Source organism: Eurypyga helias, unplaced genomic scaffold (genome assembly GCF_000690775.1).
Source record: "Eurypyga helias isolate BGI_N326 unplaced genomic scaffold, ASM69077v1 scaffold7653, whole genome shotgun sequence".
NCBI lineage: Eukaryota > Metazoa > Chordata > Aves > Eurypygiformes > Eurypygidae > Eurypyga > Eurypyga helias.
Window position 1 is genome coordinate 1 of NW_010239151.1, and position 17,822 is coordinate 17,822.

Sequence of the window (17,822 nt, forward strand, 5' to 3'; positions counted from 1 at the left end):
TGCCGCAGCTCTTCGAGAGGGCCTCGGCCAAGTGGTGGAACCCCAAGTTCGACTCCAACAACCTGGAGGAGGCTTGTATGGAGAGGTGCTTCCCGCAGACCCAGCGCCGGTTTCGCTACGCCCTCTTCTACATCGGGGTGGCCTGCCTTCTCTGGGGCATCTACTTCGGCATACACATGAGAGAGAAACAGATTGTTTTCATGGTGCCGGCTCTGTGCTTCCTCTTGGTGTGTGTAGCGTTTTTTGTGTTCACTTTCACCAAGACTTACGCCCGCCATTACGTATGGACTTCGCTGATACTCACCCTCCTGGTTTTTGCTTTGACTCTTGCTCCGCAGTTCCAGGCTCTGAAGCCTGTCTCAGGAAGTGGTGACATGTCCAATCAGACTCCCCCGGCAGATCCCACAGACACTTGTCTCTCTCAAGTAGGCAGTTTTTCTATGTGTATCGAAGTGCTCTTGTTGCTTTACACGGTGATGCACTTACCCTTGTATTTAAGCTTGTTTCTGGGACTGTCGTACTCGGTCCTCTTTGAGACCTTCGGGTATCACTTCCGCGATGAGAACTGTTTTACGCCTCCCGGAGCCGGTGCCGTTTACTGGGAGCTGTTGAGTAAAGCCTTCCTGCACATCTGCATCCACGCCATCGGTATTCATCTATTTATCATGTCCGAAGTCAGATCGAGAAGCACGTTCCTGAAAGTGGGGCAATCCATCATGCATGGAAAAGACTTGGAAGTGGAAAAAGCCCTGAAAGAGAGGATGATTCATTCTGTTATGCCAAGAATAATAGCCGATGACTTAATGAAGCAGGGGGACGATGAAAGTGAAAACTCCGTCAAACGTCATTCCACCTCAAGCCCCAAAAACAGGAAAAAGAAGCCCTCCATACAGAAAACCCCCATAATATTCCGTCCTTTTAAAATGCAGCAGATAGAGCAAGTGAGCATTTTGTTCGCAGATATTGTTGGCTTCACGAAAATGAGCGCCAATAAATCTGCCCACGCTCTGGTGGGACTCCTGAACGACCTCTTTGGACGTTTCGACCGTCTCTGCGAGGACACTAAGTGCGAGAAGATCAGCACTTTGGGAGACTGTTACTACTGCGTAGCTGGCTGCCCGGAGCCCCGGGCGGATCACGCTTACTGCTGCATCGAGATGGGCTTAGGCATGATTAAAGCCATAGAGCAGTTTTGCCAAGAGAAGAAAGAAATGGTGAACATGAGAGTCGGGGTTCACACCGGGACAGTCCTGTGTGGCATTTTGGGGATGAGGAGATTCAAGTTTGATGTGTGGTCCAATGATGTCAATTTGGCCAATCTGATGGAGCAGCTCGGGGTGGCTGGAAAAGTCCATATTTCAGAAGCTACTGCGAAATATTTGGATGATCGTTACGAAATGGAGGATGGAAAGGTGATCGAGCGAGTTGGTCAGAGCGTGGTAGCCGACCAGTTAAAAGGTACGTGCTTTTGTTTTGTGCTTACTTTGTTTTTTCCCCCTTTTAGGAAGGAGTATATTTTTCCCTAGTGCATGTTTTGTGCTGGCTGGCTTGCAAATCGAACACGTTTTACATATAACCCTGCGGGCTGGTGATCAGAAACGCCACGGGAATTACGGAATAAAAGAGAGAAGCGTGAAGGACCTTCTGGGGTACTCGAAATGCACTTGGACTTCAGAGCTCCCGAGCGCTCCTTGTGAGAGCGTCGCATGGTAGGGAGGAGAAGGTTAATGTGTTTGCTGTCTGCTGGAGGTTTTTGTTTTGTGTGTCATTCTTTAATTCAGTAAGTAAACTTGGTAATTGACTTCGTGTGCCACACATAGAGCATATGTGTTTTGCAAAATTATGTATATCTGTGAAAAGTGGGGTTTTTTTTGGCATTGGGAGAGTTGGGACTGCGAAGGCATTTGGGAAAAGTGACAGCTGGATTCACAGAAAGAAATGAGCACTGTAGATTTGGCAGTTTGATAGAGCAAGTTGTTACAGTTCGGAGTAAGGCTGGAAAAAGTTACTCAGGTGGTTGAGTGAGCTGGCAGAGGCTCCCGTTTCTGCAGCTCGAAGGATTTGGGGATGAAACTGCAAATTTCTCATGCGGAAAAGAAAATGAGGGATCCTTCGGTTCCCTTTATGGCTTGGCTAAGGGTCCAATTTTCATTTTTCTAGAGAGTATTCATTTTGAAACTCAACCCTTGTCTGCTTTCTAGCAGCACTCGGAAGCGCGTGCGGGAGGATTATACGTGCCGAGGGTTGAATCGTCTCTTTAGGGAAAGCTGGCTCTCCCGTGCTGCGCCTTTGTCTCGCGGAGGTAGGGTTGTCCGCAGTGCTCGTAGCTCAGGGTGGGGAGCAGACGAAGGAAAACGGGAGTGGAGTATGTTGCAAACCCCTTTTATGCTATGTGAGTTTATTCATGGCGGTCATAAATGTACTCATTTTTACAAAGCAAGTGTTGAAAACGGAGTGGAAGAAACTGAAGGAATGACAGGACAGTGTCACGGTGGAGGAAGGAGAGGGATTCGTTGCAACAAATACGAAACAAGGCCAGGATGGTTGTAGGAAGGTCAGTGAGTAAGGACGGGGGGGAGAGGATTGCAAAACAGTGGTGGGAGCAGTAGCAGCAGGCCGCTGGCCTGTGGCAGGTGCCTGTTTTGATGTGACACAAATACTTATTTTTGGTGAGCTAGCTGTCCCCGTGCATATGGCAACAGGGCTGAAACGAGGGGCTTACGGGGAGGAAAAATATCGAGAGTGACACTGGTGGCTGGAAGCCATAGGGCTGAAGCAGATGTGTGTCCCTGGGCTTCGGCTTTCTGTCTAGCTTCTAAAAATACAAATTCAGTTGATTTCTTTAAAAAATGTTGACATTGATGTATTTCGGTGGAAGTGTGCTTTCAAGAGAAAAAGGATCAGATATCATATCTCCCTTACTCTAAGCTGAATCTTGCTGTTCCGGTGAAAATAATAGGTTGTAGATGAACAACGCTGCGGTGGTTAAGTTCTTAATTTCCCTCTTCCAGCATAGAATAGAATAGGTTGTAGATGAAACAACGCTGCGGTGGTTAAGTTCTTAATTTCCCTCTTCCGTCTGCCTCTACAGCCAGCTGCGAGTGTTGTAGCAACAAATGAAATTAAGTATTTTTTGCTAAATTTATGGCTGTGCTCAGTATTAATCGCAAGGTGACATGAGCTTACTTGTGGAGACCGATGGTACCGTGTTTATTTGTTTATGTTTTCTGAGCGATCACAAGAGCACTGTGTAGAGCAATTACACCCCATGCCAGGAGCCTGCTTCTCATGGCTTTTCTCAGCCTCTGTCCTTGGTTGTGTTTGTTGCGAGAGGGCATACGCAGGCTGCTGGGTCTGGGCAGTGCGGTGGTTCGGATTGTGCAGCTTTGAGTGCCTTTCCCCCCGTCCTGCTTTAGCAGGGGCGCTACGGATGGGCATGCTGAAATGCAGTCTAGGTAAGATGAAGTGTGCTTTGTGGACTGACATTTTAATGGTGGTCTTACCTTGAAACCCCGCTATGAAAGCAGCTGGAGCTTTGATAAGAATTACTTAAACAGGGAATGTGTTTTTTTTTTTTCCCCCCTTCCCTTGATGTTTTTTTTTTCCCCCTTCCCTTCTGTGTTTAGTTGTGGAACCGTAATTAGCTTGTGTTTCTTATCAGTGTCTCATGTAGTTGTAGAAATCAGAGTCCGTGTGTACTTTTAAACCAAGCAGACCTCTGCCGTGGCTACCTTGGTCCATAGGTCCGTGCCCAGACCCTCAGTGGCACATGGTGGGTGCTACAGCGTTGCCCATTTTTTCCTGCTTCCTGGGTACCTTGTTCTGCAGTCACATTACTCGGCAGATAGGTAAATGGCATCAGGACAAAAAAAAAGGCGATGCTAAAAGCAATCCAACAGCAGTGCCACAGGCTGGCATCTAGAACCTGCTGCAGGGGAGGGTTTTGGAAAGGAGCAGCTCTGAGATTTAACAGAGTAAACTGAGATTTCACCTCTTAATTAATTGTCCTCTGCCAGGTACCTGGTCAGTTTTGTGAACGGAGGTGCTGTCGCAGCATTGCTTTACTATTTTCCCTGAGAATTCGTTGATAGTAGCGATAGAGAAGAGGAAGTTTCTTGCGGCTGTTCGATTATGTCATATGTCGTACGCCTTTCAAGCATGAAAGTCCTGCGGAGATAACAGGCATGAGCTTTGTCTCCCTGCCCGTACTTCATTTCTCAGCTTCCTTTCAACCTTTGGTATCTTCGTGATACCCTATTTTTTGTGTTGTATGTCTAGTGTATTATCTCTTAATTCTCTGAGCTGCCGCAGTAGCTGTAGCTGTCTTTCTGGGGCTAAGTCAACACGATCACGTCAACTCTTTATAGAGCAAAATCTGAAGTGCCGAGGACTCGGTGTCCACGTTATCCATGTTTTCAGACTTCCACCTAAGATTAGTTCTGGACTGGGTCTTTGAAGAGAAGTACCTCCGTGGTTGGAGCACTTCAGGTGTGCTCCTGGGCAAGCCTTTTGGTTCAGCTCACCCAGAAAGAATCTGGGTACAAGGCCGCATGCACACCAAGGTGGGATACGTAGGAGTGAATTGGGCAAGCTGTTTCGGATCTGCGCTCCCTGTTCCGTTTGAAATATTAATGTAGACGTACCCTGAGTTATCCTAGTGCCGCTCCTTGTTTTATTGTAATAGATGAGGCAAAACTAAATTTTTCTTTCCTCGTGCTGTTTTGTCATTCATTGAAATTTTTCAGCATGGAAGTATCTTTTCTTCCTCCTTTGATGCTTCCTTGGCTCCTTACTGCAAGAAGTGGGGTCCTGCTACATTCCCTTACGGTTCTGACTTCCGAATCATGTAGGTGGTGTTTAAAACAAACCAACAAAGAGCCATTGATGACCTTGCAGTGGTTTTGCCCACTTCTGACTGCCGTTTGGTTTGAGATGGCTTAGGCCATCTGTTTTCGCAGCACCCGATCCCCCAGGGTGTGAGGGGGATGCAGGAGAGCGATGTGCGGTGATTTTTTGGGGGGCTCACAGATAAGCCCTGGACATCAGTTCAGTTATATCTTCCATAATAGTTTTGCCATAGGATCTGAGACAATTCACTTTTTCTGTTTTCTGCTGAGCTTCCTAGCAAATAAATTTATTGCAGGCTGTGAGATACTGCGAGTCACATCATACACGTTAATGTGTCCCCTCTGAACTCTGGAGTTGGAGATCTCAGGATATAAAAAGTTCTGCTTATGGAAATATTTTTGTTTTGCTCTGTTCTCCTGGGTTGCTTGCATTTCTCTTTCTTGTTACTTAGGAGGTCACAATATTGCTGTTTGCCAGCCAGCCAGCAACCCTTCCAGAAATACCAGGGTCACTGGCGTCTGTTTTTCAGTGCTCAAAATACGTAAGCATGTTGGGGCAAGCATGCTTTCTCTGTGTTTATAGAGCATAGCATGGCAGAACCTTGATTTCATTTAGGTCATTTGCATGTTTGCTGATACTCTAATAACAGTCATTGTTAGTGAAGTTCCTGTTAAAATCGTTCCCGAACTTTCTGTGGGAAGACAGCCCTAAGGAATGGCATTACCGCTGAATTGCAGATCACAGCCCTTGAAGGTACAGACACGCTTTTCTCTCTTTGTCGTTTGCTTCAGCACGGAAGAAAGGTAAGGGGTCTGGTGCAGTGTATCACCTGGATAACCGAAGCGCGTCGTCGATGGCTTTAGAGGGAAGGTCAGCTTCCACGGTGCTTACTGCCTGAAAATCCACCAGGTCACCTGTGGCAACTGGTTCCTGATAAAGCATATCAAAGACCTGACGCTTACGGCATTGTCTTTCACTGTTCTCCCCCTTTCTTTTATCTGTGTTACTTTAAAACTTCCTTTTAATACAGCAGCTCAGTTAGAGACTCACAGATTTTCTTGATGTTGAAACCTTTTAATGCAGTTTGGCGCTATTATTTCTCCCTAAATAGCCTGGCTCTTCTCGTGGCGGCACCCTGCGACCGATGGGATGCTTTTCCCTTGGCAGACCGTGGGATCCAGTCCTGCCTGGTGACTTGATACTCCGCTGCTTCTTCAGGTTTGGGTTACAGGGAACAGAGTGCGGGTGTTCCTGAAAGACAAAAGTCTCAGATAAGGTTATGAAGAGAGAAGTCATTGAATTTTAGTTCCCTTCCTTCCCTCTGCGGCCGACCATGATTACGCCCTGACGGCAGTGAAGTCTTCCCTGCCTGCCCCGTCCTTCACCAGACCTGTGCACAGACGTGCTTCTGGCAGTGCATAGGTAGATGAAAGACAAGATGAAAGTTTTCCTTGGCTTTTTGAGCCCAGGCTGCTGGGCTTAGTGTAAATCTAGAAGGCTTGTGCTTGTGCCAGCAGGACAGCTCTGCAGAGACCTCTGCATGGATTCAGCTTTCCTCTGTGGCTCGGCTAAGAGCAGCCTCAGTCTCTAAGCAGCGAGTGTTTTGGGGTGAGTGCAGAGCTTAGGGTGCTTATCTTGCATCTTGCCAACTGCTGTGCAGGTCTTCCCGTTCAACCTCTAGTTTCATCATCTTCAATAAGTGTACATCAAAAGATACTGACTTTTCGTATTTGAACTCGTTTGTGAGTGACACTGTAATTCTGGATTTCATGTGTTCGGATACTAATCGGACGGTCAGGCAATGATAGAACAAACGTGAATCTTTTTTAAAGTGATAATGAATTAAGCATGTGCATGTATTTCTGCTTTCCCACAAAACAAAAATCTGCGTGCTGACTGAGAGAAAATTTTTAGTGACTAGTCAGCTTATCAATTTTACATAATCTGACCTATTAACTGTTGTGATTGACATAGTGGTTCATGATCTTATTTTCAAGTGTGAGACTGAAAATAAAATATTATACACAGATTGACTTCACTCCTCTGTTTAAAAAATGAAAAGTATTCAGTGACAGATAAAGAATTATAATTAGAGGTAATTTGCATGAGGGCATATTGCCAGGAAGAAGTAAATTCTACATTGATTTAACATTTTGATGTGATCTGTAATTTTACCATATAATAGCAAAAGGAAAAAGAGGTAAATAGTGAATATAACTGCTCAACTTGGTTCTTGTCAAGTCTTCACGTGGTGAAGGTGTATTTCGTAGCTATAATCAAAGAACTTTATAGGAAACCCTAATGATTATTATGTTTTACGTGGTGCGATGACGTAGCTTTTTCTGAAAGTAAACCGGTGTATTTGTGCATCGGTCCTGCTCAGCTTTGCTGCCAGGTAGGTTTTGTGACCTCTGTAGGAAGGTCACAATTTCTCCAAATTTTGAGGAAGGTTTCTTGAGTTGCTCTTGGTTTTATTTCTGCAAGACCAAGTAGAAAAATATCTCAACTGAAAAATATTCGCACTTAAGCATTTTTTTGTTATTTAAGGGAAACTGGGATGCTGGCTTTTGAGGCTTTGAATTTTGATAACATACTTAAGGGCTAATTTGACTGCATACAGTGGAACATAATTTTATAAGCATAGTTAGTGTCTGTGTGAGATCCTCCACTTTGTACAGGGTGGAGGCTGACTCTAACCACGTACTTTGTTTAACAGTGTAGGCTTCAGTTGCAATTCATCGCGCGCCCTGACACTAATTAACAGTTAAATCAAGGCAGTACTGACAGTCTGGCGGTGAAGTGTTGCAGCTCTGCCCGTTTTAGTCCTATATAAGCGCTGTAGAGTGAAGTAACCATTTCAATAGACCAGAAGATATTTACATCCTGCAAGAATTGAAGTGAGCGTGGCAGGAGTGGAGCTTTATTCTAGAACATGGGCAAGATGAGCATCCTGGTCCTGTAACATCGGAGGGACGCCATGGCTTCTGCTGCATTCGATGATCATTGTCTGTAGAGTCTTTTGTTCGTGTTTCTCTCTTTGGCTACCAAAATATAGGTGCTGCAACGTAAAGAGGTACCCTACAAATAACACATCTGAGCGCTCTTCTTCCTTACATCAGTAAAACTCCTGAGGTAGGCGAGGGACTGCGTAAATGCAAGAGAACTGCTTTAGAGACAAGGCTCGACACTGTGGCTTTTAGGGGAAAGAGATTGATGGAAAAGACAAAACAAAGTCACAGGCACATAATTTGCACTCATTTCTGTCACGAGGAGGATGCGTGATTTGAATGGGTTGTTTAAAACTCTGTTGCAGTCAGTTCACAATATGTACTTCACTTTTCCTTCTGGCAGGCAAAGTATGTAAGAATTTGCATTCACCATTGTAAAACAAAGTACGGTTTCCTTGGATTTCAAGTTGCTGTAGATTGTCCTGGAATATTACTAAAATGAGTAAATTAAAATGATTTTTGCCATCTAGCTAGTGTGTAAACTAACTCTCTGTCTTGATCCTGAAGCACAAGCTCGCCCCATCCATCCTGGCTCTGTAAGGAGAGACAGCCATTCCTCTTTCCGTTACAGCTGACACTTGAAAATTCACTGCTATTTTTAGACGATTTTCAATCTCATTTCTGTCCTTTGAAAAGAAAGAAAGAAAAAAAAAAATTCCTAGCCTTCAAATTTTTAACTTCCAGTGGGAGTTGCTATTGCAGAGAAGCCAGCTAGTCAATAGAGGCTCATTAACACATTTTAACAGGTTCTGTTACATAAGTTTGCCTTATGGTGATGGCTGTTTCACAGCCTGGTAGGAGATCGTTGGAACTCGATGTAAAACAAAGCCGTGCAGGTTTTGAAGGTGTTTGCTTCATCCTAAGTACTAATTTGTGAAAATGGGAGTTGGAAGAGAAATACAGATTGGAGATGGTACCATAGGGTTATGGCTTTGTCTTCACTCGAACGTCGTGTTGGGGCACTGGTGCTGTCCTAGGCACTAGGACAGATTTGGCTGGTCAGGCTTTCCTTGGTAGGCGTTTGTAAGTATTGGACTGTCCCAGAAATCTGTACTGCCCTTCCAAGCCAAATCGTTTTCAGCAAATGAGTATTTGCTCTTGTTTTTTTCCCCTCCCAAATGTTTTAACTTAGAGCAATGTGCCTACTAGAGATATGGCTTTAGGGGTAGCTATTTTTCAGGGCTCTGAAACTACTTTTTGAAGGAACAAAACGTTCTAGATACAATTCTTCAGCCTCTTCCCATTGCCTGAAAACTTTCTGGGTTTGTATTTGCTACAGTAACTAACGTGGGAATTCTTAGCAAACCATACAACTAATGATTATATCGCAAGTCCTTATTTCACTGACAGCACTTACTGTTCCTCTTGTTGCACTTTCAAAGCTGTTGTCTTCAGCTTGACCTGATAAATTTAGAAGTCAACATTATTGTCGTAAAAGCATTACTTAATGGGCCTTTGTCTGCTGCTTAACATACGTGGAAACATGCAAACAAAGGAAAATGTCTTTTGCTGTGTATGTAACATCTTGTGTATCAACTAGCTAAAGAGCAATTTGCTTTCCTTTTTCATCCTTTTTTTTCCCCCTCAGCTGAAGTTAACCCAAATTTACCTGTCTGGATGTCACGGTGGGCTGGAAGGTTCTGCTGGCCATGTGCTTCCTTAAACCAGAGATCCTCCTATTGCAAGGGGAGGAGAGGGGCTGCACGGAAGGAGAGCTGAAAAGCATCCAAATCCAGCTTGGTTTCCTTCCAGTCTTGTTAATCTGTAGGCCTTAACAGAAAAAAAAATCCTTTTTTCCCTCCTGAAAAGAGTGGGAGGAGGAGAAAGTGGAAAGCAAAGCTAATCGATAATCAATAACAATAGTAACAATTATTCGTATGCTTTAAGAGGCAAAATAGTGGAGGTTTGGTTGACTGTGCTTAACTGTGCAATAAGCAAAAGTCTGTAATTGAAATCAAACATGCTGTTAAATATTGATTGAGCCTACAGGAAACGTAGGAAAACTGCTGCTGCTGGTACTGGATGCTTAATTCTTTACATTAGTAAACACGGATATTTGAGTCAGAAATGGAATCTTGTTATTTTTTTAAATGTGCAGCTTTGACGTTTGATGCACATGCCTAATATTCAGAGTAGAAGTTAATTTTTTTTTCTTTACAGGATATTCCGTTAGGTATGCTATTTTCAAAAGGCCTCCCTGGTAAGTTTTTGCGTAGCTGTTTGCGTAGTTCTTGGAATCAAATTCCTGTGTTCTTTAACTCTTGTTCAGTGGACATGTGAAGTCCGTGCTGTAAGGTACTAAGTGTCTTTAACCTCTGACCGACTTGGACAAAAACACAACAGATAAATCTTCTGGAAATGCTCAGGGCTTGACAGAGCCGGTGTTAAAGACAGGATGTCACGAGGAAATGTTCCTGCAAGGGCGTTATTTGCAAAGAGACCAGGTACAACATTGGCTCCAAATTTCCTTTGTTTAGACAGCGTGGTGCTTAGTAAGATCTGTCCGTGTTTCGAGGAGGTCTGCGTTTGGGCTGCGCCGGGAGGAGAAATGGCCACAGGCCTCCGGAAGAAAGATGGAGACGTTGCAGTGTCGCACACGCCCACGGTGAAATTACACCAGCAGATAATCAGGCTTTGATCCAAGACTTTTGTAACCCTTCCCATCTATTTCCACTTTTTAAAACTAGGTTCTGGTTGGCTAACAATAGGTAGGAAAGCAAGAGGATTTTACTTGTTTTGCTCTGTCTGGCTCCCAATTTGGGACTGACCCCGCGACTAAGACACAGGTTATGAAAGAGATTCTATCTCCTATCTACATACAAGTTACTAATGAGACACTATGAATAATATTTCATGTTTTACTTGCTGCTTGGCAATGTGGCATCATCTGGAAGCAGAGAGCATTCGTAAAAATACCACGTGAGGCTGAGAAAATGTATTATAGTTGTTTCATAATCCCAATAAACCATTTAAGAGAAACACACGCCCCACGCCTCTCCCCAGGTTCTGGAATCCATAATGATCAGTAGCTGAGTTTTTCTGCTGAGGATGTTAAAATAGCATACACGTCTTAGGTTATGAAACGTTGCTGCTGCTGGAATTGCTGTGGATACAAAAGTAAACAAAAGGCTCACTGAAGTCACGATTTCTTACCTTTGTTGGATACTTAAATTTGGTATTTGATGATAGTTTTCCACAAATAAGCTCAAAACTCTTAGTTACATAAAGCTGCTGTTAGTTGTTTTTTATACATGCGTGTAAATAGAGCATTTCAGTAAATAGGTGCATCCTTAGGATGTTTCTTATGTGAAAATACGCCCAGTTGTCTTTCATTTCTTTGTCTTTCTTTCTTTGTCATTAATTCTGAATAATCAGATGCTTGAATTGTGTTTGATCAGCTTGGAAAGGGCTTAATCCTTGTAGCACAAGTGACTAGATGGTCATCAAATGGGCGGCATTTTTTAATAAAAGCTCGGCTTAGCTACTTGAATTTAGTTGGGAGCGACACAAAACCTGCCTGTTGGTAATGGAAGGTGGGAGCCACGTGTAGGAGAGGTTTCCCGAGCGTGCTTGTGGCCATGGTGGCTTCAGTAGCGCCGCGCTGCGTGGGGAGGACCGGCTCTGGAGAAGGACGGTGCTTGCTGTTGCAGTGGAGGGATGCTGGAACACGAACGGCGCGCTCGCCGTAACCGAGCCCGCGGCCTCTTGCTTTGTCTGATGGAAGGGATGGAAAAAAAGGAGGTAAAGGATGCTGGGTTTTCAAAATGTGCTGGCCAAGGCTATCGAGAAGAAGGTGGTGGTTTCTGAGCCCTTATGGAGCACTGGGCCGACCGTTGTGCTTTGTTGCTTACCTCTGCTCGGAGACATTTGGCGATGGCTGTTTGCTGCTCAGGGGCTGGTAGTGATTTTGTGTCCGTAAGCGGGTGCTGAGAGTGAATCAGATCACACGGGAGACGTTCTTGATCAGGCACAGTGTTTTCTAAGCGTTACAAAAAAAACGCGTCCGTGATGTGGCTATATTTAAAATGTAGTACATCTGTTCAGCATTTGATTCTCTCCAAGATTTCAGGAGGTGACAAAGTTGGAAATTGTCTTAAAATTTAGATGAAGATTTTTTTTTTCCCCCAAGTTCGGATGTTTGCCTACTGGGCTTCCGCACCTCCCCGCGTGTCTTTGAAGTAGCGTTTTTGCTAAACACTTAAATAAACTGCATTACAGCTGTATTTTGGGACCTAAATTATGATTTGACTTGTATGAACCTAAGCGCAGCCGTAGACAAGCGTGCGGCCAATACAGTCAGAGATTGGCGTGGGCTGTTGTGCTGCTGTAACGGAGAAGGCTTTGCGGCGTTAGGTTGTGCTGACAGTGCGTTACTTGTCCAACCTGTTTGGAGTAAAGGATTTGCTAATTCTTGCGCCGCTTAGTAAGCGCAGGAGTTGGACCATGCCCCATCCAGTGTGTGGTGCAGCTTTTTAAACACTAAATCCTCCTGTCTCAAACAGCACTCTCTGTTTACACCTTTAGGGTTCTCATTGTTTCATTGCAAGGAAGAGCCGGTTGCTTTTATTAGCAGAATTACCTCTTTGTGGAAGTAACTGGATGGTGTGTGTTAAATCGGGACGTTATGGTAACACAGCGGTCTGGGGGGAAAATACATAATACTCAATTCAGGTTAATGTCCATGGGGTGTGTCTCTGCTTTATCTAAATAAGACAACCTCAGATGTAGCAAATGACTTGCACAAAGTAAAACGCAGCACATAAAACGGTGTTCTGAAAGTCCTTGCTGCTGCTTTGAGGTGATTCAGTATAAAATGAACCCAACACAAGAGTTAAAGCTGTAAACACAGAATTTGGGATGAGGAGGAGGATGGCTGGGAGTACTTATAAGAGGTTTTATTGCCCTTTCAGTCCATATGTAAAACGACAGCTCTGCAGCAATGACTGCTAGCAGACAATCCTACGGAAAATTAGCCAGTGAAGTGTAGCCGACACGAGGTGGTGATGGAAAGTGTTTGATCTTTATTTATAGAAGGAGGCACTTCTCAGACGAGAAGCAGTACCTGGGCTGTTCAGCTGGTGCGGGGCCGGTGGTGCGCAGACCGGCGAGGTGCACTCTCACACGGCCGGGAGCCCAGAAGTTGTTCCAGATGGGCTGTCCCGCTCCACGCGGCAGAAGGGCTGTGCGTTACGGAAGCGAGGAAGGAAGGGGATGGCAGCTTGAATTCAGTGTTGGGCCATAATCTAGCGAACCTAGCAAGGATCCCATCCCTACGCTCCAGTTGGTAGTGGCTCTGTTAGAGCCTCAAGGGGTTTTCATTTTTTGAGCGTAGTTAGTTTTTTTCGTGATGTGACTTCGCCATGTTGTGTAAATTGGGGAAAACTCCCTTCTGAATGCCTTTATTTCAGGAAAGCTTAAAATAACTGTCTTGATTTATATCCGTTTGGATATTTTTATACTAATATATAGTTGAACCATAACAAAGGGAGGATGAAATTTCACTCTCTCGTATTTACTCCTTCCTTTCCCTTGTCAGGGGATAAAAATCTACCATGTAGGCACAGTACACAAACTGGAAAGACCACTGGGTATTTCAATAACTACTGTGGATGAAATGTATGTTACACGGACGGTGTGGTAAGAGTGAGCCAAGTGCTTGGTTTGAAACCTCTGTCTAGAATCCCTGTCTTTAGTTTCTTAATGAGTGAACTCCTCATCTGTAGCTGTGTAACCCACTCCTGAAAAAATGTTGTCTAGACCTTTGACTGGCTAAATATATTATTTTTTGCTGTGCCCATTCAATAACCTGCCAGAGGAGGTAAGTCAAATCAAACTCCAGTTACAGCTGTTGTCAGGTGTCTTGGTGTTTGTGTTTTGGGGTGTTTCTGCTTGCTCTAATAAAGCTCCTGGAATAGTTTACTTCACTTTCCTTTTCTGTGAAGTTTAACTATTGCTGATGTAAGGCTTTTTTTATGTGAAGCTTACCAAACACATCCTGAAAATCTGACGATGAAGCGTTGGCTTGCTGTAACTGAGATTTCTACTGTACATTCTACTGTGTGACTCCTAAAACCATTTTTAAATCCCTAGCATCCCTACATGAGTTCACTTCTAAAATCCAGTTGTAGGAGAATGAGTGACGCGACGTGCTGGTATGTGCTGAGGTTGGGTAATGAGCTCGCTTATTGATTAGAAGCTGCGCTAATGCTTTGTTGATGGCGATTCCCAAAATGCTGTATTTGAGCTTTGTCCAGAAATCCAGGTGCTTGCTGCCGTAGCTGAGTCAAATAGACTAAAGAGTGACTAGTTAAATTGGTATTATTGTTCCATGGGACACGGGGTGCATTGCTTGATAATTCTGTCTTGGGCACTGGCTGCAAATACTCGTTTTGTGCCAAGATGGGAATATTTTCTCATATCCCATCGTAGTCCCCCAGTTTCTACCTATAGGATTTTTCTCCCGTGTTGAAGTAAGGGGATGTACAGGGCAGAACTTGTTCTTTCCCTTTTTAGTATGGCAGTATCAATAATTTGTGAAATAAAAAGCTCTTACAAAGGTAAATCTGTATTTGGACGTTGGGATGAGAAGAGAGAGAGGGACTGTGGAGCTGCCAGGCATCGTTGTTTCAAAACCAGGATGAAGAAGTGCAGGCCAGCACAGCAGTGTTTGAAATCTCTTCACCGAGATGGGTAGGTGCAGTATGGTGCAGTATTTGTATAAAAAAAATCCCACGTTAGCACCTCGGCAAATTCTCATCCTGCAGTCCGGTGTTTGCTCTGCTCTCCTGTGCATGGGGGGCACAGTCTCATAGCGATGATTTCCCCGTTGCTCACCCGCATCTTTTTCTTTGGTATTCAGTTCCTGTGCCCCTGGTTGGAGCTCAGTGTTGTGCGTTGAGATTTAGAGAGGAGAAGTTGTCATGAACTGTGTTTTCCAGTAGGTTTTTTTTTCCCCTTTAATTCAAGACAGAATGATTTATCTTTCTTACTGCAGTGTTACGGTAGCTCTAGAAGAGAGAGGATTTTTAAGTGACGTTTATTTGGGAGGAAGGAAGTGATTCTTTAATGGCCTAAAGTTTTCTGATGCTGCCCGGCGTTTGGGGCGATTCATGCTGTTTCCTGAAATGGAATTTAGCTTTTTGGATGTTGGAAATGGAAGGAACATACTGTGGCAGCAGCAGTAATATCCAAGATGCTGCTATGTTCTTCATTTGTAAGCAGCTCTCCCCGGCGTAAATTCCAAGACCTTTAAATCATGGAGGAGCCTCTGCTTGTCCCACATGTGGAAGAAGTGATTGATTCATTAGAAGTATCCAGCTAATATTTGGCTATTTTGAATACAGATACTACTTACCCTGGTTGTTTATGTGAATACTGCTGATGTGAATGTTTCCCTGTGCGGGGAGAAACGGGAGTTTTTGAACTACCGGTGCACCTCGTACAAAACAGCAGAGACCGAGCGTGTAATAATACGTGGAAGTCTCAAAGGTAAATGCCAATGCGAATGTTTATATAGGACAATCAGTAGGTTGTTGAGTTCCCTCCTATTTCACTCTAGAATATACTGTTATGAGATTTGGAGCTTTAATTGTTTGATTTTAAAATATATTGTAGTTTAAAAAAAATTCTACTTAACTAAGAGGCTAGTTGGGGAAAAAAAATGTTTTAAGAGAACCTGCAGTGAAAGGAAGGTTAATGGCTGAGTTTTGGGTCCAGTGGGAAATGATCAGTTCCCATGGTTTTCTGAGCACGGGGGTGATGGTGCTTCTCTGTTCTGTGAGCTCAGACACTGGGGTCTCTCCGTGGAGGAGGTTGGCTTTTCTGTTTGGGTGCTCCTTCACAGTCTTGACTGCAGCTTTTAGGGGCTGGATGGGAATTGAATTTTCTTGGTGAAGCACAAGCTGCTACCCTTGATAACTTGTGTCCTTCTAAAGAAAGATCGTATTTGCTCGTAGATCACTCTCCCTCCCCTCAGAAAAAACCTGACAGCTGTTTTATGAAGTTATTTTCAGGCTGGAACGTGGAACTTGGAAGAGAACCAGAGTCCTTTATAAACAAACTTAGCAGTTTCCCTCCCCTATTAAAAATGACTCCAAGCTTTTATTTACAATTTAATGTAGCTGATCATATGGTAATGCTGGAGTTTAATTCCCCCTTTTTATTTACTTTAATGTTCTATAACGTTTGTTTGCAAATAATCAGAAGCATAAACAACTGGAGGTAGGGGTGGACTTTGGTGGAAGTTGTAATAGTGATTCCAATGCTGTTTGCCGATGTGAAATGTGCTGTGGAATAGGAAAGGCAGGATTTACAGGTGCTGGGATTAGTGTGGTTTCTATTAGTATAGAACTGAAGAGCAAAACTGACTTCCCAGCAATCTCTCACATATTTTGCTGCACGTTCCCAAGGTCCCGTAGCACCATGGGAGCTTTTCTCAAAAATAACGTGGCCTATTTAGATAAATTTTTGGTGTTTGTCTCCTTTGTTCTCTGGCAACTAAAGTTAAACCCCATAGGTATTATAGCAGCAAACTATTTCAGTGGGGTGAAAGCTGTTAAGAGAAAATCATTATTCCTGAATTTACTTTGTATTTTTAATTACCCATTAGGTAATTAGGTTACCCATGGGATTTAGAAAAACTGGGAAGTGGTGGCCGTTGGGTGACAGAGCAAGAAGCCCTGTACTTCAGCTGCTGCAAAAGCACTGGGTGTTTTGGGGGGCAAGAGCAGCAGCTTGAGGAGAAGGAAAGGACCTGTCTGCGCGGATGGTTTTGGATGTCTGGCCTTGGGGCAGGTGAGGCCCTGCACTGCTCAGCAGTCTGTCGAGCCTTCTCATTTGTTACTCCTGTGAAGGTAGCTTACACCTTCTAGAAGGGATCAGAAAGCTGTGAATAATGATGGATTGCTGCTGTAACAGCTTAGCCATGCCGCTGTAAAGAAAGATGCAGTATTTCAGCAAGATGGCATTAAAAGAATTTTAATCCTCTTTTTGAATAATTTGGCATAGAACCGTTGCTCATTTACTGAGGGGGGAGAGATTGTTGGTTTGGGATTTTTCGTGTCGTGAACTGACTTGTCCTGGCCACAGAATGAAAGAGAATTGCTCCGCTTGAAGTGGATAGGGATGATCTTTGCTGTCATCAAAAGCTGCACAGAGTAATAATGTCATGCTAAAGCTATGCCTTTTGTTTCTCAAAGCTTAGTCCCCGGCGGTCTCGGTAGCCTAGCCCAGCCGGGTGTTCCCAGAGGAGCCCAGGGCTGCACGCGGACGCAGGCTGCAAGACGGCGAGCCGGGTGTGTGTTGGTACCGTGGTACCCACGTCTGGATGAACGCGTGGTGTTGAACAGCTAACTGGACACTTGCCCTGCCTCCCAGTGACAGCCCCGAAGCCAGGTGCTTCATAAACCCAGCATTCCCTTTGTATTCTTTTCTTTTTTTAACAATCGGTCACTGCTGCTCCTTCCCAGAGTTCTTCCCATAGGGAGGAATTCAACATGCAGCAGTATTCATTTTTATCATTATGTGCACAGGTGTAGGTGTATAAATAAAGGCATTGATTCTGTTAGTTCTGAAAAAAAATACCACAAACTAATGTTTTGGGGGTTTGTTTTGCTTTTAATGTGAAAGCCTTTGGATGCTGCAGCTATATACAAAGCCAGGATAGAAGCTGGACTTCTGTTTACACCCTAGCTTTTGTGAGGTGGTGCCTGTGCTGCGGGGACGGCGCATGACCCTGGCAGGTAGATGTGACAGCCCAGGTCAGCGCTGCCTGTGCCTGCCTGAGCCAATCTGGCTGTTATGTCTTCTCTTTCTCTGCTTATCTGTGTTTGCCTTGGCCAGCCAAATCCACTTCAGGTAGCCAGGCCACGGTTTGCAGTGCCGGTGATTCCCTGGTCTGAAGGTGTTTTTATTGTGGGTACACTTGTATGATAAGTTTTGCTGATTACAAATGTATTTATTGTTGAG

The 17,822-nt window shown here is 44.3% G+C and overlaps 1 protein-coding gene across 1 annotated transcript in view; it reads left to right on the forward strand.

The window, feature by feature from the left end:
* Window positions 1-8: 8 nt before the first annotated feature.
* The window catches only part of ADCY9 (adenylate cyclase 9), a gene marked incomplete at its 5' end in the record, with an annotated part of 85,000 nt that continues 67,186 nt past the window's right edge, over window positions 9-17,822 (forward strand). The window contains one exon of the mRNA XM_010148043.1: window positions 9-1,458. Coding sequence (XP_010146345.1) covers window positions 9-1,458 — 1,450 coding nt within the window. The remainder of the gene's footprint in view (window positions 1,459-17,822) is intronic.